We start from the raw sequence: 22,803 nt of genomic DNA on the forward strand, positions 1-22,803 counted from the left end.
ACACTAGCCTGGCTTGAAGCATTTCCGCTGATAATGCTATGCAAGTCTAGACAAGGGCCTTGGCATCTCTGGGCTTTACTGTCCCAAGTCCTGATAGCCAGGTTGCCATGCCCTTGCCTGTTACTGAGCATTTCTCTGTGCTCTCTAAGCAGTGCTCAGGAGGAAGAGGAGTCTTCATTGCAGCCTAAGGACATCTACCCTTACTCTGATGGCGAGTGTACCCCACAGGCCAGGTAAGTGTTCAGTGGGTAGCAGGCGGGCGTGAACCTGGTTTCTGCTTACATCTTTATGTTGACTAATGCCTCAGAATCCACTCAGTGGGTTTGTGGTCCATCTGTATTTCTCTTTTGTAAAACATTCACGTTTGGCTTATGTTTGGCAGTGCTTGGGGTCAAAGTCAATTTTTAAATTGTAGCAAAATATTCTTCACATGAACTTTACCATTTTAACCAGTTCAGAGTGTACGATTCAGTGGCATGAAGTCCGTTCACAGTGTTTCACAACTGGAACTGCACTCTAGTTCTAGAACTTTCCTTCATGCTGGAAAGAAACTCCATACCCACTAAGAAGTCACATCTTTGGGGCTGGAGAGATGGCTCTGCACTTCAGAGCACTTGCTTCCAGGGGATACAAGTTCAGTTCCGAGCACAAGTATTAAGCAGTTCAAAACTGCCTGTCACTCCAGCCCCAGGAGATCTGATGGCCTCTCTGGCCTCCACAGGCACTGCACTCAAGTGCACACATACACATAAATAGATCTTTTAGAAGTTACATCTTGCCATCCTATTTGTTTTGACTTTTTGAGGGGGGTCTCACATAGCCAAGGTTGGTCTTGAACTCCTTATGTAGCAGAACATGATGCTAAGATTGCAGGCATGTGTTACCACATCTAGCCTTAAAAAATAAAATTAGATTGCCTTCTTATTGATTTATAGGAGTTCTTTATATATGTAACATAAATATATATACATACATATATGCACATATATATTCTTGCAATATTTTGGATTCAATACAGGCATAAATACCTGTTGAAAATTTTTTTCTATGTAGGGCTAGGATGGGGAGTGGTTGAATAGTGGTTGTCTCTGAATGCTTGTTCTTTGCAGCCTTCCAGCAGGTGACCTAATGTCCCCCAAGAGTGACTCCGAGCTGGAGCTGCGGTCCTTGGAGCCCAGTCCCCTGAGAGCTGAGTCTCACATGCAGTGGGCCTGGGGGAGACTGCCTAAGGTGAGTTCCTCCATGCTGTCCCAAGTCCTTGCCTTCCAGGAACTCCCTGGCCCTCTGCGTCAGGATTAAAGTTGCTGGGATGTGAGTCTTATGCGCTCCCATTCACCAGGCTGTGTCTCCCTGTATTTGTCTGATCGAAGGTGGCGAAAGCTGAGCTGCTTGAGTTGTCTAAGGTCCTTGACAGTATGGCCGAGGCAATCTCTGCTCTTCCTGAAGAACCGGAACCTAGCACTTCGTCTTCCTCCTCTGTGACTGGTGTGGACACTTTGAGACCCCCAGTGCTTCCGCCCAGGGCCAGCACTGAGACAGCACATCCCGATGCAGAAACGCACTGTGAGGAAACTCTAGTGGATTCTCCCCTTGCTGCCCCAGAGAGTAAGGAAACCAAGACTCAGAATTCCAGGGGTGCGGGTCACCCTCCTGCCACTAAATCCTTGAGCTGGACCACTCTGGAGAGCCACATTCCCTCTGGACATCCAGAAGGCTCCAAGGGAAAAGGTGAGTGGTGGCTGGGTCCCTATTACCACATCCCTTGCCTCAGGTTATGTCCTGAGTGGACTGTAGGACTTTTTTGTTTGTTTTGGTTTTTTGAGACAGGGTTTCTCTGTGTAGCTTTGGAACCTATCTTGGCACTTGCTCTGTAGACCAGGTTGGCCTCTGTTGCGGGATTCCTGCCTGGGTCCTCTCGCTGCTTTAGCCTCCAAAATAACACACGGAGACTCTATTAGTTACAGTGCTGTCGGCCAATGTTCAGGGCTTCTCATTGGCTAGTACTGTCTAAAGTATTAACCTATGACTACTAATACATATTTTTATAGGGACTTACCTTTCCAAGGACGGCATCCTGATGTGTCCTCTCTACCCGGGATCATATGGCAACTCCCCACTCTTGACTACATTTCCCAGAATCCTCCTCGACTCCTAGTCCCATCTATCTTGCTTCCCTATTGGCCAACAGTGTTTTATTTACATATATGCAGATGGACTTCCCCATCAGGCCTCGAACTCACAGAGATCCTCCTGCCTCTGCCTCCCAAGTGCTGGGATTAAAGGTGTATACCACCAACACCTGGTGAACTGTAGGACTTTTGAGCAGCTGCTATGTCAGGCCTTGTGCCTAGCCAGTGTTCATGGGAGCCCAGCCCAATGGAGGAGGCAAATGGAATATGTGTAAACAAGGGAGGGAATGACATAGACCACACAGAACAGAGCCATTAGCTCAGGGATGGGAACTGTAAAGTCACATGGTCATGGAGGTTCTCCCTGAATAGTGAGAGCTGTAACTGAGACATGGGAAACGAACACTCAGCCATGGAAGGAATGAAAAGAAAATTCTAGGCAGAAGAAGCTGCATGAGTTAGGCCTCCAAGGTGGGAGAGATGTTTCAGGCCCAGGACCTAAGACAGCTGAGGAGGGCTGGTGCCAGGGTAGGAAGGCAGGCTGGCCAAGCAAGGCTAGACCATTCTCAGCTCCTAGCCTGTCTTTACCAAAGAGTGGTAGGAAGCCCCCCTGGACTGAATTGTCCAAGTTGGTAGCCATTGATTTATAGGAGGCGAAATAAAGTTAAATAACTAAGGGCTGGGGATGGTGTACAGTTGATGGAGTGTTTGACTAACATGTAGGAAGCCAGGGTTCGAGCCCCAGCCCCACACACATTGTGTATAGTGCTACAAGCTTTTTTATTTTTTTATTTAATTTAAATTAGAAACAAGTTTGCTTCACATGTCAAACCCAGCTCCCTCTCCCTCCCCTCCTCTCCCACCCCCTCCAACCCTCCCCTAACCCCTTCTCTAATCCCCACACTACTCTCCAAGGAAGGTGAGATCCTTCATGGGGAAATCTCGAAAGTCTGTCATATGATCCGGGGCAGGGCCTAGGCCCTCCCCCATGTGTCCTGGTGGAGACTGCATCCCTCCACATGGAATGGGCTCCCAAAGTCCATCTGGATGACAGCGCTAAATGCTGATATATTGCCTGAGGCCCCAAAGGATGCTGAGGCCTCCTCACTGACATCCATGTTCAGGGGGTCTAGATCTGTCCCTTGCTGGCCTCTCAGCTATCAGTCGGGGGTCCATGAGCTCCCCCCTTGTTCAGGTCAGTTGTTTCTGTGGATTTCCCCAGACAAGTCATAACCCCTTTGCTCATCAGTCCTCCCTCTCTGCAACTGGGTTCCAGGAGTTCAGTTCAGTGTTTAGCTGTGGGTGTCTGCCTCTGCTTCCATCAGCCACTGGATGAAGGCTCTAGGGTGGCATACAAGGAAGTTGTCAATCATGTTATCAGGGAAGGGCATTTGTGCTACAAGCTTTTAATCCCAGAATTTGGGAGATACAGGTGGGGAGGAGACCAGAAATTCAAGGTTGTCCTTGGCTACATAGTGAGTTCAAAGCCTGCCTGGGGTACATGAGACCCTATCTCAAAGAAACAATGCATGGGGTCAGTGAGATTGCTTGGTGGGTAGAGCGCTTGCTGCCAAGCCTGACAACCTGAGTCTGATCCTTGGGACCCACATGGTGGACAGAGAGAACTGACTCCTGCAAGTTGTCCTCTGACCTGCACACATGTACTGTGGTCCTGTGACCACTACATGTGTACCATGACACACATGTATCTACACTCACACACAAAATAAATAAAAATGTTTATTTAAAGATACTAATAGGTGCCGGGTGGTGGTGGCACATGCCTTTAATCCCAACACTCTGGAGGCAGAGGCAGGTGGATCTCTGTGAGTTCGAGACCAAGCCAGGCCTATCGAGTGAGTTCTAGGACAGGCTCCAAAACAATACAGAGAAACCCTGTCTCAAAAAACAACAACAACAACAACAACAAAAAAGATACTAATAGGTAAGAAAAATGAAATAAATTATTAAAATTAAACAAACTTTAAAATTCTACTCCTCTGTGACACCAGTCTGTCTGAAGTGTGTGCTTAGTAGCCACATGTGGCTAATGGCCACAATATTGGACAATACAGAGATGGCCCTTTCTGTCATGGAAGAGTTCTGTTGGGCAGCACTAGCTTAGGACATTCAGAGGCAAAGGGCCAAGTGTTGTTCATGCTATTGAACCCATGTTTAGTGGATGGCTGTCCCCTCCTTCACCCTCAGGTCCCCTGAAGAGAAACTACCACCTGGGCCCCAGTGACATCTACCTGGATGACCTCTCCTCCCTGGACTCTGAGAACGCAGCCCTTTATTTCCCCCAAAGGTGCTGAGCTCTGGGGGGCAGGGAGTTTGGGATGGGGGCCTGTGGAGCCATCAGCCTCCTATCAAGATCCTGGGAGGAAAGGGGAGACACCTCCATCTTCTTTATTCATACCATTGCTGGTTTCTTTGTCTTCAGTGACTGTGGGATGGGGGTCAGGAGGTGGAGTGAGCCCAGCCACCAGAAGCTCCTGGAGAACCCCAACCCTGAGCACATAGAAGAACCCACTTTGGATTCCGTGGACAAAATAGCGCTGTCCCTCTGTGGTGGACTGGCTGACACTCGCGACATCTCCCTGGGTATGTTCAACTATGGTGCCAGCCACCCCAAGGATTAGTGCAGAGCTAGGGACCAAGGGAGGATGGGGAAGATATTCAGGGATCAGAAAAGGGACAAAGGCTCCTAGGGATGAAAGGAAGTAAGAGGAGACCAGATATAACACCCAGGAACCATGGGAGGACAGCCCTTGGGGCCAAGGAACAACAAGGAAACCCTTCACAGCAGGGTAAGGAAGGCTTCTGAGAGCCCAGAGACGTCAGGGAAGACTTTTGAAGCTGGGGCAGCACAGATGTGAGGCTGACCTTCCTGCCATTATCTGCCCTGTGGTGCCCACTCTGGACCAACATCTTTGTGACACAAATGCTTGATAGTAAGCCTTGACCTAGCCTATAGAACCTGAAGTAGGAACAGGTGTAAAAACCATGGGGATGGGAAAATGTCGCTAGGTCAAAGACCTGGCCAACAGGAGGTATATAGGAGAGTATGGAGGAGGGTCATGTGGGACATGACAATGTTAGTCTCACTCTCTGCCTCTGTGCCCAGAGAAGTTTAACCAGCACATGGTATCCTATGAGGACCTCATTAAAAATCCCGGGCTCCTGGATGACCCAAACCTCGTGGTGAAAATCAATGAGAAGTGAGTAGCAGGTTGGGGATGGCTGATGGTCCGAGATACCTACTCTCTATACCCTCACAGCTGCTGTAGTTCTAACAACTTATTCTGTCTTTCTAGGCATTATAACTGGGCTGTAGCTGCCCCCATGATCCTTTCTCTGCAAGCCTTCCAGAAGAACTTACCCGAGGTAATGCATAGACTATCACTAGGGCCATTGCCTTGAGGTCATAGCCTTGGTGAGAAAGCAGATGGTGAACAGAGATGGGCCTTGAGGCTTATGCCTACTAGCTACTGGATCCACTCTAGAGGCAAGAAACAGAGGTCCTTAAAGTCTTGCCCATACTGTGTGGACACAGCCTATCATTCCCAGGGTTGTCAGCCATGACTGGGTCCTATTGGGTGTGGATTTTTCATCAGAGGAACTCAGGTGGAATCAGCAGGATAAAGTGCAATATATGACCAAACTGAGATAAACAGGAGAGTTTGGGATCTGAAAGATGGGGCCTGGGAAACAGGGTTCCACCCTGCCCCTCCTCTGTGCTGGACTGAGAGGCAATTGCTCCCTTGGTCAGCCCTAATCTATTGAGTACCTAGTATGTGCCATTTCCAGCCTGAGGAGCTATGCGCCAAACAAACCCAACCCCTAGGAAGACACAGTTGATCCAAGACTCGTCTGGCTGAACATCAAATTCAGCTGAGTGCTGAGGATGAGCAGCCTTGGTGTCATGACAACTTACTATGGGGTGTTTGCTGAATAAGTGCCACTAGCCAGATAAATGGGTGACAGTGCTGAGCAGGTCAGGCAGGGAACAAAGTGTATACTGACTCAGATGGGGGAAAGTGTTTATCTTCCTCCTCAGAACTCCACCTTGCCTTCTGGGGCCACCTGCCCTCTCTTTGAGGTCAGTTCCTTCTTGGACAGTGGCAACCTGTGGCTCTGCCTGCCCTCTCTGTCCTCTAGGAGGCACCCAGGGCCCCACTCTGGCCTTATCCACCTTTCTTCACTTAGTTAGGCTTCCTCAAAGGTTAAATGTTGACAGCATCCTTTAGTGACATCTGGCTCTATCATATGGCAACCGAGTTAGCATCTGGAGCCTATGGGAAGGGAGTCACTCCTCATTTTATCCAGACAGACCCACTATTTGAGGCCTTTGAGAGACCCCCCACCTAAGCCTGTTGGCACCCAGGCTGGTTGATCCAAGCTCGTGTCCTTCTGACTTGAGTTTTGTGACTTGAATCTGTAGAGCGCTGGTATGTCATCTAGGCAGGCCTTGCCCTGGACTTTGCTGGGTTATCTAGCATGCGTCTAGTCAGCTTGTTTTCTCAAGGTAATGCTGTCCCAGTCAGATACTGATCAGGATACCAAGTCAGGGATAGGCTCATGGGTTAGGATTGCTGACTTCAGGAAGTTGCTTGTGTCTGTCTTTGGGATTAAAGAATATCCTGACTACAGTCTGTTCCCAGGGCCACTGGGAGGCAACATGCCTGGGATACCAGCTCTTAAGACTCTCCCACTGCACTGTTCCCTTCAGGGCTCCAGTAGGGCAGGGGCTCGTGAGATCAGCAAGCTAAGCCAGAGCCAGGAGTTCTGGTAACACAGGAAAGGCTCTTGGTCTCCTCTGCAGAGTCCATTTCCTTCAGCCTCCAGAAGTTGACAGTACCGTGCTCTAGGTTGGGCTAAGATTCTGGGCTCATGGAGTTCCCAGTGACAACATAAGATAGGTTTATGGGGTACAGAAAGAACTTGTGGCCATCGTCTACCCACAGAGCACTGTGGACAAGCTTGAGAAGGAGAAGATGCCCCGGAAGGGTGGGCGATGGTGGTTTTCCTGGAGGCGCAGGGACTTCCCAGCTGAGGAGGTAGGTGGGTGGCCAGTGATCATTGGCCAGGGCCAGCACAGGGTGGGAAGCAGAATTTGCTTATGGAAGTTATTCCCACAGCACCGTGCCCAGAGGGAGAAAACCGCAGCTAGGCAACAGCAGGGGTAAGTTGGACCTGTTGGCAGGGCTCAGGGCTGGAGCCTGGTGAGAACCACCCTGGTTGGGGGGGGGGAGGGTCCAGAACTTCTTCCACAGACATGGTGGTTGTCAATTCCCAAGCATTTCATTTTCCTGAGAAATGTTCCCATCTCCCAGATGGGAAAGCTGAGACCTAGACATGCCAAAGGTCCCTCTGGTAGGAAATGGCAAAGCTGAACAGGTATGCAGACTCCTAGCCTGGGTAAGGGGCTGTTGTACTGAGGGGAGGGTCAAGGGTCTCTCTTCCCAGTGCACAGGGGACTTGCTTACTTGGTTGGTTTCTCCCTCTGTCTCTCTCTCCCTCCTCTGTCTGTCTATCTATGTCTGTGTCTCTGTCTGTCTCTCTCTGACTCTCTGTCTCTGACTCTATCTCTCTCTCTGTCTCCCTCCCTCCCTCCCTCCCTCCCTCTCTCTCTCTCTCCTTTGCCTTGGTAGTGACCCAACCATTGAAGTTTGGGGAGAGAGTGGCCAAGGGTGGGTCAGCTGAAGCCAAACAAGCAGGACTGAGGATCTGTTCCAGCACACATGTGTTCAGGAAAATATCTCCAAGGTGGACATCCCAGGGGGGGCCTACTAAAGCTATGTTGGGGTCTCCTTTCCAGCTTGGCTCTCTCCTCCCTGGGTAGACATCCCATATAGGTGGCACTTGAGGGGAAGGCAGTCTCTAGAGGGACAGGCCCTGGGTTGAGAGTAAGCAAAAGAGGGGCCATTGGCTGGGGGAGATGGTTCACACGCCAGTAATGCCCACAGAGAGAAGACAGAAGTCCTAAGTAGTGATGACGATGCCCCAGATAGCCCTGTGATCCTTGAAGTCCCCCCACTGCCAGCCTCAACTCCAGGCTACATTCCTACCTACAAGAAGTCCCTGCGACTGTCTTCTGATCAGATCGTGAGTGTGTGTGTCCGTCTGTGTGTCCCTGTGTGGAGGGGCTGGGCTGTGTTAATTCTACCCAAGTGTGTCGCACAAGGCCATGATGAGATGTGGTTCGGAACAGCCCACAGTCTCCTCCACAGGCAGCTTCCCTGGTGGTCTCTGCTTGAACAGCGATGGGGGCTCTTCTTCATGGGCCAGCTCATTCCTCTCAGAAGCTCGATGGGGAAAGTCCTCTCATGTCCTAAAATAACTATCTGTAGTGTCCCTTGGACACCTCATTGAAGTCACCCTTGCTGACAACAGCTCTTAAGATCTTGACAACCCCTTCCATCTGATACTGTGTGATTCCCTGAGATCTGTAGCTGGTGGCTCCACTGTCAAGAAGGCATTCAGGGTTTGACTGGTGTGGTACAGGGTAGCAGCCATTTGCCTGGTACCCTAGATACTTGTCTACTCTTGGATCAGCAAGGACATGGAGGTCACCTAGCTGTGATAGAGTGCAGCCACCATCATTATCACTGGATCACATTTAGGGCTAGGTCTCCCTTTTGGGGAATATTGACTCAGGTATCCTGGCCCCAGGAAGAGGCTTCCTATAATGAACCCACAGGGTCCCATCCTTTGGAATAGAGTATCTCCTGTCAAGACCAGCCCTTGCCTTGGGGCTGACCTAGAAACCCAGGCAGAGAGTCACAGACATGGCCTGTCTAATATTTGTGACATGGAGGGTCCAAGGGAAGACAGGACTCCTGTGCCTGGCACTGTGCAGGTCCCTGGGCAGCACAAATGCCTTCTGCCTGTGTACATGTATCATGTGTGACTATCATGAGACCCCCAGAAAGGGTTCCTGAACTGAGAGGAAGCAGAGAAAAAGACTCATGGGGATCAAAAGCCATAGTCAAAGTAGAGGGTAGTAGGGGATCATAGCTTCCCTCTTTGTTGTCCCCAGCGGTGTCTGAACCTGCATGAAGGAGCTAACGATGTGGTCTTCAGTGTGACTACCCAGTACCAAGGCACCTGCCGTTGCAAAGCCACCATCTACCTGTGGAACTGGGATGACAAGGTGGTCATCTCTGACATAGATGGCACCATCACCAAGTGAGGCCCAGCTTGCTATGAGGAGCCTGGGGGAGTGCCTGGGGAATTACCTCCCTTTGTTCTGGGTGTGTGGGAGCATTGTGAAATGCCTTCTTCCAGGTGGCTGAGATACCCACACCCATGCTGCGTGGGAGCCATTTGGGTAGCCTAAATGACCTCTCTTCTCTGGCTACAGGTCGGATGCTCTGGGCCACATTCTGCCCCAGCTGGGGAAAGACTGGACACATCAGGGCATCACAAGTCTCTACCACAAAATCCATCTGTGAGTGCTGAGCTCTGGCTGGGCCGGGGCTCCTATCTGGAGGGAGGGAGTCAGGATATCTTAGGCCGCCATAACTTCTTCCCTGGGAAACCAGTCTTGGATACCACAAGAGCCCATAATGGAAGTAGCCTAGGAAATCCATAAAACGTTTCTGGTCCTTAGTTCTCTTGTGAGCCGTCTACCTGCTGACCTTAAGGTAGCAGGAAGCCTGTAAAAGACAGTCCGTGTTCTAGCTGGAACAGCTGCTGAGGTCACCTTCCCAAGTTCCCTTCCTGCAAAGCCCTCTGGATTTGAAAGCCAGAGCCCCAGAGTTGAGCTGGGCTTACAGCAAGTGGGCAATGGTAATACAGAGATTGTCTCTGTCTTTCTCCCCCTCTCACTCCCAGAAATGGGTACAAGTTCCTGTACTGCTCAGCACGGGCCATCGGTATGGCTGACCTCACCAAGGGGTACTTGCAGTGGGTGAGCGAGCATGGCTGTGGCCTTCCTAAGGGCCCCATCCTGCTGTCTCCCAGCAGCCTCTTCTCTGCCCTCCACAGGTAATCACCCTCACACACTGACGTCTTGCAGGGAAAGGCGGGAGTACGTCCAGCCTAGACACATTTGCTCATGGGTATCCAACCAGGCTGGGTCAGACATGTCTTCTGACCCTCTGGTGTCTCTTTCCTTTTCCCTCTTCCCTATCCATGGCCATTCCAGAGAGGTGATCGAGAAAAAGCCAGAAGTGTTCAAGGTTGCCTGCCTGAGTGACATCCAGCAGCTGTTTCTGCCCCAAGGCCAACCTTTCTATGCTGCCTTTGGGAACAGGCCAAATGTGAGTGTCCCCCTCCTCCCTGCTTTAAGCAGTCTGAGACACTGTCCTAACCCTTTCTGTCTATTGTAGGATGTTTTTGCCTACCAGCAAGTGGGCCTCCCTGAATCTCGAATCTTCACAGTCAACCCCCGGGGAGACCTTGTTCAGGAGCTCATAAAGAACCACAAATCCACGTAAGGCCATATGTCCCCCATGCCCAGTCTCTCCCAGGACCCCAATTTCACCTCCTCCCGTGGATGAATCCTGGGCCTCACCAGCTGGGAAGGCCACTGCCTTGTGACAACTCAGACTCAGTGCAGCCCATTCTGCCCACAGGTACCAGAGGCTCGGGGAGGTGGTTGAACTTCTCTTCCCACCCGTGGTGCGTGGCCCCAGCACAGACCTGGCCAACCCTGAATACAGCAACTTCTGCTATTGGCGGGAGCCACTGCCACATGTGGACTTTGATGCCCTAGTATGAGCCTACCCAGGGCTGACCCAGGACTGACAGGGTGCTAAGGACACCAAGTATTAGAAGATGAGTCCCATGGGGCCAGTCCAACAAAGGGGCAGCAAGTTGGTTGGCAGTCAGAGATTCTCCCTTCTTGAAACACAAATGCTGTCTCTTCGGTGTGATTACTCAGTACCAGGGCATCTGCCACTATAAGGCCATTTACTTGAAGAAATGGAATAGCAATGCAGTCGTCTGTGGCACAGATGGCACCATCAAGTGAGGAACGTGGGGAATCACCTACAGACTATGGTTGTGATTAGGATCTGCCTCCCTACTGGGTGCGGCAGCTGCCCCAGGCCTAAGTAGAGCCCTGACCTCCAACAATTAAAATGTGTCACTAGACCCTTGCAGGATTCTCTATCCCCCTAGGTTAGTGTTTTCAACCTGTGGATCATGACCCTTTCACAGGGGTCACATATCAGATATCCTGTGTATCAGATTATTTATATTATGATTCATAATGGTAGCAAAATTACAGTTATGAAGGAGCAACGTCAGTATTTTGGCTGGGGGTCACCATGACATGAGGAACTGTATTAAAGGGTCACAGCCTTAGGAAGGTTGACAACCTCTGCCCTAAGTATGCCTGTCTCTGCCACTCTGTGGCCTTGTCTCAACTTGTGATAGAAGAGAGGATGTGGCCTCATGAGACCTCGATGGACAGGGAAGGGTGTCAGCAGCAGACCCCTTCTCAACCAACAATCACCCCTTTCTCAGGGTCTGGCTGAGGCTCATCTGGAACACTGACAGCCCATCCATTCCTGGGAGCCCAGACTATCTTCCACAGCCAGATGTTACCGTGTCCCTATCTGCCCATAGCTCCTGATCCATGTATCACTCTTCTCTAAATACTATGAACTCTCAGCCCCAAGCCTGGATGGTCCAGGGGCCCTCTTACAAGAGGAAAGAGGGACTTGGGGGTCCCAGAAGGGCTCGTGGATAGTGGTTCCTGCTAAACCTGTCCCTGCCAAACCACTGCCCCTGCTGCTTGTGGCCCCTTCCTGGCTTCAGCAGATGGTATTTGCTAACCATCCTGCTCTGGCTTCAACTGGTCAGTCTAGTGTCATCCAAGGCACGGTGGGACACAATGACAGCAGTAGCTCAGGACACCGCCCCCCCGCCGCCCTAGTGAAGAAAACACCTTTGGATCAGTTCAAAAATTTAATCCCAACCTGCTTCCCAGCCACATCAGAGTGGGGGACCAACCTTGAATGTCCACAAGCCAGAACACAGGGCTGTGTGGGAAAACAAACAGCACAGCAGGCCCAGGGGAAAACTGAGGCCTGGGGTCAGCAGACATGGTCAGTCTCTAAACACTTGTGTTTTCTAGCTGTTTCTTGACAGCTTCCTGCCTCAACTTCACCCCAATTTGGGAACCTCCTGGCAAGGCTTGGGTGTTGATAGGATGCTAAAAAGCAAGGTTTGGACTCCTATTCACCCAGCCACAGCCCCTTTCTCAGGGTCTGCCTCAAGACTCCAAGGCTGCTCTTGGCCAGAGGTACTGACCTGAGAGGCAGGGAGAAATTTTCCTCTACCTGGAGAGGACCGTGTGGGTGTATTTGTGAATTCAAAGAAAAACGATAGATTGGGATGGGTCTCCAAACAGTGCTTGGATCCCTTTTCTTTGGGAGTCTACAGCTGCCTACACCCTCACTATGAGGCAAGATCAAAAGGAATACAGAGAACCGGCTGGGCTGCTGGGCTTTTTGTTCTGTCCTGAAGAATGTGTGGGGAGTTGGAAACCTTGGGTGGCTTCTGGTCTTTGTTCAGAAATAGCACATATGAAGCTGCCAGACAGGTCCAGTGGGCATCATCTCCTTACATACCTAAGGATGGAAGCCCAAGGGACAAGGCAGGAGATGACTCCAAGGGCTGTGACTGGTCCCTGGCCGGTAAAGGAAACAGCAGACAGGTTTGTCAGTCTTGGCCTGGAAGCTTTGCACAGTTGCTAACTCCAGTGTGTCTGCAGCAAGAGAAAGTGCAGACATTGCTGTGTGCCATCTCAGAAGTCCTTTTTCTTCAGGCATGCGTGTTTGTCTTGGCTCTTCTGAGACAGCATCTTGTGTAACCTGCCTTGACTATTATCCTGAATTGTCCAGTCTACAGCACAGAAGGTGGCTTTAATGGCTGTGACAGTCATGCTGAGCTGGACCAAGGCCATTCATCCAGTGGCCGCTGGATGGCCAGGAAAGGCTGGAAGGTGCTGCTGGGTGGGGTTGGTCTCTGGAATGATTGATATCCCCAGGGTTGGAGGGATCTGGGCTTTAGATTCTGTCCAGCTATCCTAGTTAGCTTGTCCTGGCCTCACCTCAGCCAGCTGGGCTCTGCAGTCCAGCAGGTCGTCCCGGAGTCGGGCAATGTCCTGCGTGTGCTGGGCCAACGTGTGGTTCAGCTTGTCTATGTGACCCCACAGGCTCTCCCGGGACCTCAGCTGCTCAGGAGGCAAACTGTTCAGGTGGGCAGCCAACAAGCCCAGCCTCTCATATGCCCCCTCCACTTGAGCCACCCGTTGGTCAAAGTGGCCCACTGTGTGCTGGAGTTCCTGGGCTGTGTCCCGGCAGCGGCTCAGCCCTCCAGCCACATTGGCCACACCAGCCTTGAGCTTTTCCAGCTCCCCCCGCAGGTTGAGGACCTGCTTGTGGCCAGCCTGAAGCCGTGAGCCTTGACTACTAACCTGTTCCTGGATGGCGTGGACTTCGGCTTCTACCCTTCGCTCTCGTTCATCCAGGGATGTGTTGGCGGCCAAGAAGGCATCAGAGTACTGGCTGACAGAGTCACTGAGGCCTGTGAGTGACTTGCTCACTGAGTTCAAGTTGACCTTCAGCAAAGTGATCTCTCCCTGGAGCGAGCTGCCTGTCCCTTCTGCCAGCTGCCCCTGAACTTCGGCAACTGTGCCGTTGAGTTGTTGGAGCAGAGCGGTGTGACTGGCCACCTGGTGTAGGAGGGCCTCAGTCTGGCTCTGCCAGGCCTTCACCTCAGCCACAAGGTTGTCCAGGATGGCTGAGATGGTACGTGGGGTGCATGAGGTCTCCAGGCTGACCAGCCGTTGTTCCAGCATGGCTAGCTCTGTCTGCACAAGGGGCCGTGCTGATCTGTCTGGTGTGGCACTGTTGTGGCTTGGCTCTCCTGTCAGAGCTGCCAGGCGCTCCTCTAGGTTCTGCACTCGCTCTTCCAGCATAGACCCGAAGCCACCGACACCCCAGCCCCCCATCTCCATTCTCAGACAGCAGCCTCTTGCTCCATTCTCCGTCCCGTTGATGGTCTCTAGGCCCTCAAGGAGCCCGTCCACACCTCCCTGAAGCATAGCAGCGGAGAGGCGTGCAAGCTCATCTGCAGCCAGGGTGCTGAGGCCACCTTGGGCCTCAGTGACAGCCTGCAGGTTCCTCTCAAGGCTGTCCACACGGGCACTGATCAAAGCCAGTTGGCTGCAGCAGATGCCCCCACCAGTCAGAGTCAGGCCCTGCAGCTGAGTGCCCAGCTGTGAGAGCTCCCGACGCAGGGCCAGCTCCCGGCCATCAAGGCTCTGGTGCAAGCGCTGGCTGGCTGCTTGGCCCTCCTCACACTGCTGCCGCACCTCCTGCACGCGCAGGTCACACTCACTTTGGATACCTTGCAGCTTCTGCTCAAAGCCATCCAGCAAGCTCCCCCAGAGTCGTTGTAGCCGCTGGTCCACATACTCCTCCAGCAGCGCCAGGGAGGTCAGTGGCGATGGTGTGGCTTCCCGCAGCCGCTGCAGGTGAGCCTCGTGACCGAGGGCCAGCCCGTGCACCTCATCTAGGAGCTGCACCTTGGTCTGTAACGTGTTACTCACCTCTGTGACCTTGCTCAGGATCTCACCCAGACGAGGTATGAGTGGCCCTCTGCCTCTGTCTTCTGGGTCCACCAGCCCCTCAGGGATGACCCCAAAGCCTACAGGCGCAACAGGAGCCCTGGGGTCACCAGTAATCCTATTGGGATCCTCCTGGCTGGCCACCAAACCACTCAGAGTGCCATATGCTTGTGACAGGCGCCGAACATCACCCTCCAGCTGTTGTAGCCGCTCACCAAACAGCCCTTGGCCTTTTCTTCCTAAGGAAGAAGAAAGACCCCAGGAGCACCCTGGCCCTCCAGCCGTCATCCTCACCCCTAGACACAGCTCCCTCACCTTCATGATGGGATCTGGGTGGGGAACACTGGGCCTGACAGTCTTGCCCCACATGAGTTGTACCTCTCCCCACCTCCACTCCCAGCTCGATGAGAGCTTAGCAGCCTGCATCAGTTCCCTCCCTACTCTGCCACCTAAGAAGCTTGACTCCCCTCGGAGGACATCCATGGACAGACTCACCATGCCTTGGGGACTCTCTGCTGTAAGAGGAAGGTCTGGGGCCTGGGCCCAGCTGCCCTAAGGGAGTCTGAGGCTCCGGCTCTTGGTGTGGTGGGGTAGCTCCATGGTCTGTGAGGTGTTCAGGACAGCCTGCTCCAGTAAGACCAGGACAGCAACGCCAGGCCAGATCTGTCACAGTCTTGTAGCCAATCTTGTATCTGGGTCTGAGCACTGAGCGGTACCTGGGTCAGAGAGGACAAGGCAAGGGAGTGGCATCTTGTACCTGTGGGCCGAGAGTCCTGCCCCTAGCTGGCATTCCAGACAACCTTTGAATGTCTCCACCCCTGGGGTGGGAGGACAAAACCATGCGGTGGAGTAGATGGCAGAGGCCCTGAGTTGTGGGGGTGAAGGACACAGAGAAGCCCCACTCATCACTGGGATGCTAGAAGGGATTTAGCCCCAACCTTCCCAAGACGACTAGGTCCCCATCAGCTCCTGCTGCCATGTGAAATTCCATTCTGGCTTTAACGGAGCCTCTCCGAATCCTAACAACCCTCACGCTCCTGGTATCTGGGAGAGTCACAGCACCATGGCTGCTTGGGCAGCGCCTTTCGCTGTCCTGGGCTACTCTTTTCACACTTGCCATCCTTCTCCAGCTTACTCAGGGAACTGGGCTCTGTTCAGAGGCTGATGTGAATAGGAAGGGAAAGCCCAAAAGTGCAGGCAGGGTTCATCAGGGACTCCCCCTCCTTCACCTGACCAGCCATGCGCCTGTTCACTCTGGTACAGTGGAGCAAAGAGGTCTGGTCTCACACACACACACACACACACACGCACGCACGCACGCACACACACACACACACGCACGCACGCACGCACACACACACACGCACACACACACACACACACACGTATTTAAAATCTCCAAAGGCAATTACATCGCATCGCCTGTGTGACCTGTCTGACCGAGTATGCTGGGGTCTCTGACTTCTACCTTTTGGTCACCAGAGCCTTCCTTGGGTGTCTGCTGGGGGGGGAACGCTGTAGTATCGACCTATCTTCTCCTTCCTTGAAGCTGCCTCTGTCACATCTTCTTAGCCCAGCCTCCCTCGTGGACCCCTGAGGTTTCTGGGCTCTAAATTAAGCCTGTCCTTGTCTCTATGGGGGAAATACCTGCTGCAAGTTCAAAATTTGGGGGTCTTTCATGGCCTCTTGCAGGGACCTGGCCCACTCTAGCTGGCACCTGTGGCTCAGGTAGGCTCTTTGAAGTCTAGGGTACAGCAGCCCTTTGCAGAAACGGCTGTTCTCAGCTGAAAGCAGTACCTGGCATTTACTCACCTGATGGTGGAGGGGCAGTTGGGTCCCCACCCACACTGGCGGTACTCAGCCTTTACATAGTTCTCCGCTCCCTCCTGGAGGATGCAAGTCACATTCCTGTGCACCACATAGGCACAGAGGGACCTGGAGGGGAAAGAGCCCTCTGGAATTTTTGGCCGGAGCTCCCACCTGTTGGTCTCAGGAGACCCCGTATCTCTTTTTATCTATTCGTGTTCCATAGAAGCCTGGACATATGTCTGTGGTCCAGATCTTCTGGGCTGGGCCCAGTTCTACTGCTGATGCCTGATCAGTGTCCTTGATGGTGGCTGCTGAGCCAAATGCTCGACTGAACCAGGAGATCCGGGTGCCTACCCACCCCTCTGAGAAAGCCTTCCCAGCTTCTCCCTCAACCACTCTGCCTCTTCTCCCACCCTCCAACTCCTCCACTGTTTCTAAACTCCTTACGTTGTCCTTCAGAGAGCGCAACTTGCTTTGTAATCGGGCTTTCCTTTTTCCTCCCCCTGAAAAACCTCTCTGACCTCGGCTTTGCCATTTCCTTGCATTCCCTCCTTAGCTTCGGGGCTCCCATAATGTGGCTGTGGGCTGAATACTCGCCCACAAGATCTTAAATTCCACTGGAATTCAAATTCGGGTATAAACCGACCACTGTGGAAGTCTGTCTGTTCTAAAGAACAAGCCCGGGACCCACAAGTCCTCACCAGCTCTGCAGTTCAACCACCTTGGGGCTCCCACAGGGTTCCTGCGGCCAGACTGCAGGCGGGAAGGAGCGACTACCTTACAGTAAACGTGGTCCTATGTACAACCACACGAGTCAGAGTAGAGACAGAAGGCGTCGGATGGGGGAGCCCAGCGTGTTCCAGACGCGGACAGCCCTGCCTCCTCTCCCTCCACCTGGTCCGCTGCGCCTGGAGTTTGCTCACAGCGCAGCTGGAAAATGTTACTTCGCTGGAAAGGTTTCCACGGGCACTGCCAGGATCCCAGCCGCCGCGCCAGGCCCCCTCGGCTGACTTGTTCTTCGCCAACCCCGCAGCCTCCTGGAGCGTGGGGCGAGCCCGCGCAAATGATCGCGCCGGGGAAACCGCCCCTTCGGTGGCTGGGGTACCGGGTCTAGACGCCTCCGCGCGCGTCCTGGCAGGTGGGAGTGGCGGCGCGCCACGCGGGGGGCACCCCTCGGGTTCCCGCCACCGCCCGGCCCCGCGCTTACTTGTGCGGCCCCGGGCGCAGCCGCGGACGCCATCCGGTCGTGTAGAGGCTGTAGCGGGAGGTACTAGGCTGTGCTGGCCGTGCGAGGAGCGGGGTGCCCTTGGCCTGCGCCCCTGAGAGCAGCGCCGCGACGGCGCACAACCACACGGGCAGACGGTGGCCCATATCACTCCGTCTCCACTCGGCCCCGCGCGGTGCCTTCCGCGGGATATCCTCCACTCGCAGCCCGGCTCCCGCCTCCACTCGCGCCCCCCCGGAGCGCGCTTGTTCGGCCGCCTGGAGCTGCGTGGCCGCTGCGTCCCGCCGAGTGGCCGGGGCTACTCACGGCTGGGGCCGCGCAGGGGAGGCGGGAGGCGGGCTCTGCACGGATTAGCATAAACTTGGGGCCGCGCCGCGAGCTCCGCCAGCCCCCTTCCCGTCGCCAGCCCCCGGCCCCAGATCTGAGCTGACGCCCGAGCCGCCCCCCCGCCCCCGCCCCGCAAACACGAGCAGGCGGGATGCAGGGCGCTGAATTTCAGGAAGGTCCCTAAACATGCACAGTCCCTGGGTACTCCTATGGTACTAGGCAAGAAGCAGCAAAACCTTGAGGCCTCCCTGCTAGGAATCGCCCAGATCCGCTCAATATCTAGCTGGACACACACACACACACACACACACACACACACACACACACACACACACACACACACACACACACACACACACACACACACACACACACACACACACACACACACACACACACACACACACACACACGTCTTAAAAGTCTTACTTGCACATGGATACTGCAGTCCAGGCTCTAGACCAGAGGTGACCGTATTTAGGGGCACATCAGGAATGCTTTCCCCAGCCACCTCCCTGCAATAAGGTTCAGACTGTCCACGGTCTATGGGTGCCTCCCAGATCTGATAACTGCGGATTTTCCTTCCCACCAACTTTTACAACCCGGGTAGGGTGATCAGGCTGCCTGTCTGGGTTCAGTGATGGTGGGTCAGCACTGTCTATCTTGGGTCAGAGCTGCACCAAGCACCCATTTTCTCTCCAACCCTGCCAAGAATAAACTCACACTCCCCCATCTACCACGTTCCGTGTGTCTCCAATAAAAGCCCAAAATTAGGTGGGCCACAGTCTGGCGTCTGCTTCACTATTAGCTTCTAGTCAGAATATTGCTATGACAGTCTCATAAGACACCACCTGAAGTCAGGCTCCCTGCATATTTCATTCGTGAAAATGGCTCTTGTAATCTAAGAATTGGTCTATAACAGTCATTCTTATTGGACAGCATCTTGTTAACTGCCTTCCCTGCAAGAGATGCCTTTTGAATACTGATTCTGCCACTCAGAATGACCACTTCTTTCTGGTGCTGTCTCATTCCCACAGGACCACAGCCCTCTGAATCTGAACCTTTGGTGTGTTGGGGGGTTGTGCATGTATATGTGTCCCCATGAGTATGAGCCAAGGGCAGCCTCAGGTGCCATTTGTCAGACACCACTCACCTTGTTTCACTGTTCTGAGTCTGAAGTAGTCTAGGCTGGTTGGTCCGTGAGCCCCAGAAACCCAATTCCCCCTCTCCAGCACTGCATGTACAAGTTATTGCCACCATGCCTGCTTGTTTGTTCTTTCTCTTTTTAAACCTGTTTTTTAGGATCAAATTGAAGTTTTCATGCTTACAGGAGAGCAAGCATTCCACTGACTGGGCTGTCTCCCTGACCCAGTTTCCTTGTAAAGTAACTGTGAGGGGCCGGAGAGATGGTTCAGCAACTTTGTAAAAGCACTGCAGAGGACAGTTCCAGAGGACCTGACATCCTCTTCTCACCTCCGTGGACACCGGGCATGCCGGCAAAATAACCACACATAAAATAAATGATTTTGTAAAAAGTTAACTTTGAGGTGTGCGTAAGCACATCTGAGGGAAGGTGACAAACTCCGGGATGCTGGAAAGAGCAGTTCTGAACCCACATCTATGCTTTCCAGCTGGTCCCCCAGGGGAGGCAGCTGACCTAAGCCAGGATCATTGTCCTAGCTCCTGACCCCACACAGGTGACTGCAATCTCCTTTCTAGAGATAACTACCAATACAGGTGGTGAGAAATAACAGCATTTTATGAGACTGGATGCTTAGTGGTTAGCAGCGATGACTCCCAGGCCTCGTATGGTTGTTCATAAGTATCTGAAACTCCAGCTCCAGGATAACCAATGCCCTCTTCTGGCCCCCTCCAGTACTAGGCACACACTGTGGTACACAGACATACTTAAAATAAGATAATAAATCTGACAAAAAATAGTTTAGAAATGACAGCGATTTATTGTCCCATATTTCGGGAGGCTTACTATCCAGAATCAAAGCATTAGCTGGGTCGTCCCTCTAGCGAGGAGTCGTTCTTTGCCTCTCCCGGCTCTGGTGGCTCTGAGCAATCCCTGGCTGTGTCTGCAGCACTTTCATCTCTGCTGTAGCCCTTCCCTCGCCTTCCCCATGACCCTCTTCTGTGTTTCTGTGTTCTTATAAGGACAGCGGCCATTGGGCAGCCTCGGCTTAAGTAAATATATCTTCGAAGACCCTATTTCCAAATAAGGTCACAATCTGAGGATCCGATGGAACTAAATTTTAGCAGGATGGGGTTGTATTCATGCCACAACAGGGGCCTTTGGAGGTGAGAAGACACACCAAGGCATGCAATGCCACAGCTGTGCCAGTTAGGAGGAAGTAAGGAGAGTGGCCTGGAGAGAGGGCCCCAGAGCCATTCTGTGACAAGCCCTGAATTCCTCTATTTGCTTCTAATATCCCACCATTTGAGCTAGCTTGAACAGGTCAGGCAATTTTCCAGATACACCCAATGCCTCACATTTATGAGAGATGTTAAGAGCCATTTTGCAAGTTTGGGGTGCTCATGCTCTTGAAGCCATCGACTTCCTGCTTTTCAGAAAGTCCCGCATGTGAGGGGCAAACGAACAGTGCCCAGTTCCTCACCCTGCTGGGTGCTGACTGCTTGGCAGCACCACTCAGCTGGCTCTGGGAGAAAGCTCCCCCAGCCCAGAAGCTGTGATCTTTTTCCAAATGGCTCCACCCCTTCCTCTCACTCCCTTCCCCAGCCCCAGATGTGGGGCCCACAACTCACAGGAAGGAGGCTGGACCCTGTTTGAACTTGAGAATGTCCCTGTAACAGGGGCTAGAAGGACAGATGGGTCTTGCTTCCCCCTCCCAGGTGGCTGACATCAAAAACAGGCTCCTTCTTTAATTGGAACAGTTTGGGGAGCCAGTGCCTGGGCCCCATCCCAGTGGAGGAGGAGGACACCGCACAGGGAGATGCTCAGGGGCTTGGCTGAATACAGTCAGAGACTGGGGTCTCCCTGTGGATGATGAGGCCACTTTGCATCTGCCAAACAGGAAACCTAGGGAGGCCAGAGGCAGGAGAGGGAGGCAGACAGTTATGTCTTCCCTGACTCAAACGGGAGCTTCTCCACCTGGATGGAGACTCCAGAGGCATCACACACAGAAGAAGTTTCTGTTCATATGACATGCACAGGCACCTCCAAACACAATTCCCAATTAGCTACACTGTCTCACAGATACATCTCTACCCCACAGAGGCACACACATTCTCTACCTTGATAGCCCTGGCTAACGAGCATACCCAGAGATGCTGTCAGCATAACCCAAGCATCCTAGACAGACGCTTGCATTTGGAATGCTTCAGTGGTGGAGAGGGCAAAGAGAGGGGTGAGACCCTCTACTGGACACTGGAGCTGCCTTGCTTCCTCTGTGAACCTCCTCCTGGGGCAAAAGAAAAGAGAAGATCCCAGGAAGATACAGAGAGAGGAGCTTATCTGGTGGTGTGTGAGCCTGGGGCCCTGATGCTTTTTTGGACCCACCCCTTCTCTGTCTCCATGCCATCCTCAGAAGTGAGTCTCTGTATTCTTTTTAGCCTCCCTCTGTCTCACCCGGGGGTATATGGCTCCCTGTTTATTCAGAGCTCATCACTTAAGATCATTGAAAGCCACAGTTTATAGAATGTAGCTCTTCTTAAAGAGACAGAAATAGGAGCTCAGATTCTGCCAGCTTTCTGGCATGAGTCCTCACTGCTGCAGATGAGTCTCTGCTGCTCAGAGAGGCACAGCCCATGCTCCCCTAGGCCAACTATGGAAGTACCTACACTAAGGTATGTGTTTTCGACTCCACCCAGACCGTCACCCACACTCACTGTCCCTTCCCACCCTCTTCTTTCTGCATACATACCTGGACCTCTGTTAAAAGATTCTTTGTCCAGCTCGGCTCTCTCAAAGCCCACTGTAACCCATTTGGACTACACATGCACTGTCAAATTTACACGTGTCTATGGGGCAGCTGCTTGCAGTGGTGCTTTCCAGTTACACAGAAGTTACTTGTTCAGGACCCTGAGTGGGTAGATGGACAGCCCAGAGGTGAGGACCAGGGAGAGAGTCCAGAAATCATGACATCTGGACTCTGTAAAGCCCAGATGAACTTTCACGGAGTAAGATGACTTAGAAACAGCTTCAGCATTGTGCAGTGCGGATGGGGTCTCCATGTGAACACATGCAAGCCAGATGCATCCATTATGCAAATCATATGCAAAATACATGTGTGGGCCTCCCAACTTGCAAATACCAGATGTGACCCTTGGGGACTCTGAACTGAACTAAGCACTGTTGTAGGGTACAAGCGTGACCCTGCTTCTTATGGTTGGCAGGGGCAACTGAATTCAAGGTTACTCACACAGAAGCGGATGAAAGCAGCAGGGAGTCTCATCTGGGTTTGAATTTCAGCTCATCCTCTCACAGGTTACATCACCTGTTTGAGGTTCCAAGACTCCTGCGAGCCTGTACTCCCACATGCAAAGTGACCGTTATGAGGACTAGATAGGAATAATGGCCTCCCAGCTGGGCACACAAATGCCCAGTGAGTGGAGCAGTGTTCAGTGGAGAGTCTCTCTCTGGAGAATGGGCATTTGTCCCTGTGACAGCTCCGCAGTGTTCCCTCAGGCTGTGGGCAGGGCCCTCCCCCAGGGCAGCAGGCACATGGTGGTTGGTGATTGTTAGTGTTGGGGGAGTC

The 22,803-nt window shown here is 52.8% G+C and overlaps 2 protein-coding genes across 8 annotated transcripts in view; one reads left to right on the top strand and one right to left on the bottom strand.

Annotated features, from left to right (window-relative positions):
* The window catches only part of Lpin3 (lipin 3), a 29,873-nt gene extending 18,496 nt beyond the window's left edge, over window positions 1-11,377 (top strand). For 6 of the 7 annotated variants that reach the window (XM_040732821.1, XM_040732817.1, XM_040732818.1 and 3 more), the window contains 16 exons: window positions 153-233; window positions 1,110-1,230; window positions 1,371-1,728; window positions 4,338-4,437; window positions 4,573-4,733; window positions 5,257-5,350; window positions 5,447-5,516; window positions 7,097-7,189; window positions 7,271-7,314; window positions 8,099-8,237; window positions 9,172-9,320; window positions 9,496-9,582; window positions 9,969-10,121; window positions 10,282-10,396; window positions 10,466-10,569; window positions 10,712-11,377. In XM_040732821.1, the coding sequence (XP_040588755.1) occupies window positions 153-233; window positions 1,110-1,230; window positions 1,371-1,728; window positions 4,338-4,437; window positions 4,573-4,733; window positions 5,257-5,350; window positions 5,447-5,516; window positions 7,097-7,189; window positions 7,271-7,314; window positions 8,099-8,237; window positions 9,172-9,320; window positions 9,496-9,582; window positions 9,969-10,121; window positions 10,282-10,396; window positions 10,466-10,569; window positions 10,712-10,856 (2,014 nt within the window). In that variant the 3' untranslated portion in view covers window positions 10,857-11,377. The remainder of the gene's footprint in view (window positions 1-152; window positions 234-1,109; window positions 1,231-1,370; window positions 1,729-4,337; window positions 4,438-4,572; window positions 4,734-5,256; window positions 5,351-5,446; window positions 5,517-7,096; window positions 7,190-7,270; window positions 7,315-8,098; window positions 8,238-9,171; window positions 9,321-9,495; window positions 9,583-9,968; window positions 10,122-10,281; window positions 10,397-10,465; window positions 10,570-10,711) is intronic. The other variant, XM_040732822.1, reaches the window with a different exon arrangement.
* Window positions 11,378-12,037: 660 nt separating this feature from the next.
* Emilin3 (elastin microfibril interfacer 3) lies at window positions 12,038-18,042 on the bottom strand. The gene is made up of 4 exons (XM_005082642.4): window positions 17,735-18,042; window positions 16,531-16,653; window positions 15,214-15,434; window positions 12,038-14,957 (listed from the first exon to the last, which is right to left on the bottom strand). Exons 1-4 carry the CDS (start codon window positions 17,896-17,898, stop codon window positions 13,174-13,176), a joined length of 2,292 nt encoding a protein of 763 aa, XP_005082699.2. The 5' UTR covers window positions 17,899-18,042; the 3' UTR covers window positions 12,038-13,173.
* Window positions 18,043-22,803: the final 4,761 nt, after the last annotated feature.

This window comes from Mesocricetus auratus, unplaced genomic scaffold (genome assembly GCF_017639785.1).
Source record: "Mesocricetus auratus isolate SY011 unplaced genomic scaffold, BCM_Maur_2.0 Super-Scaffold_100028, whole genome shotgun sequence".
NCBI classification, from domain to species: Eukaryota; Metazoa; Chordata; class Mammalia; order Rodentia; family Cricetidae; genus Mesocricetus; species Mesocricetus auratus.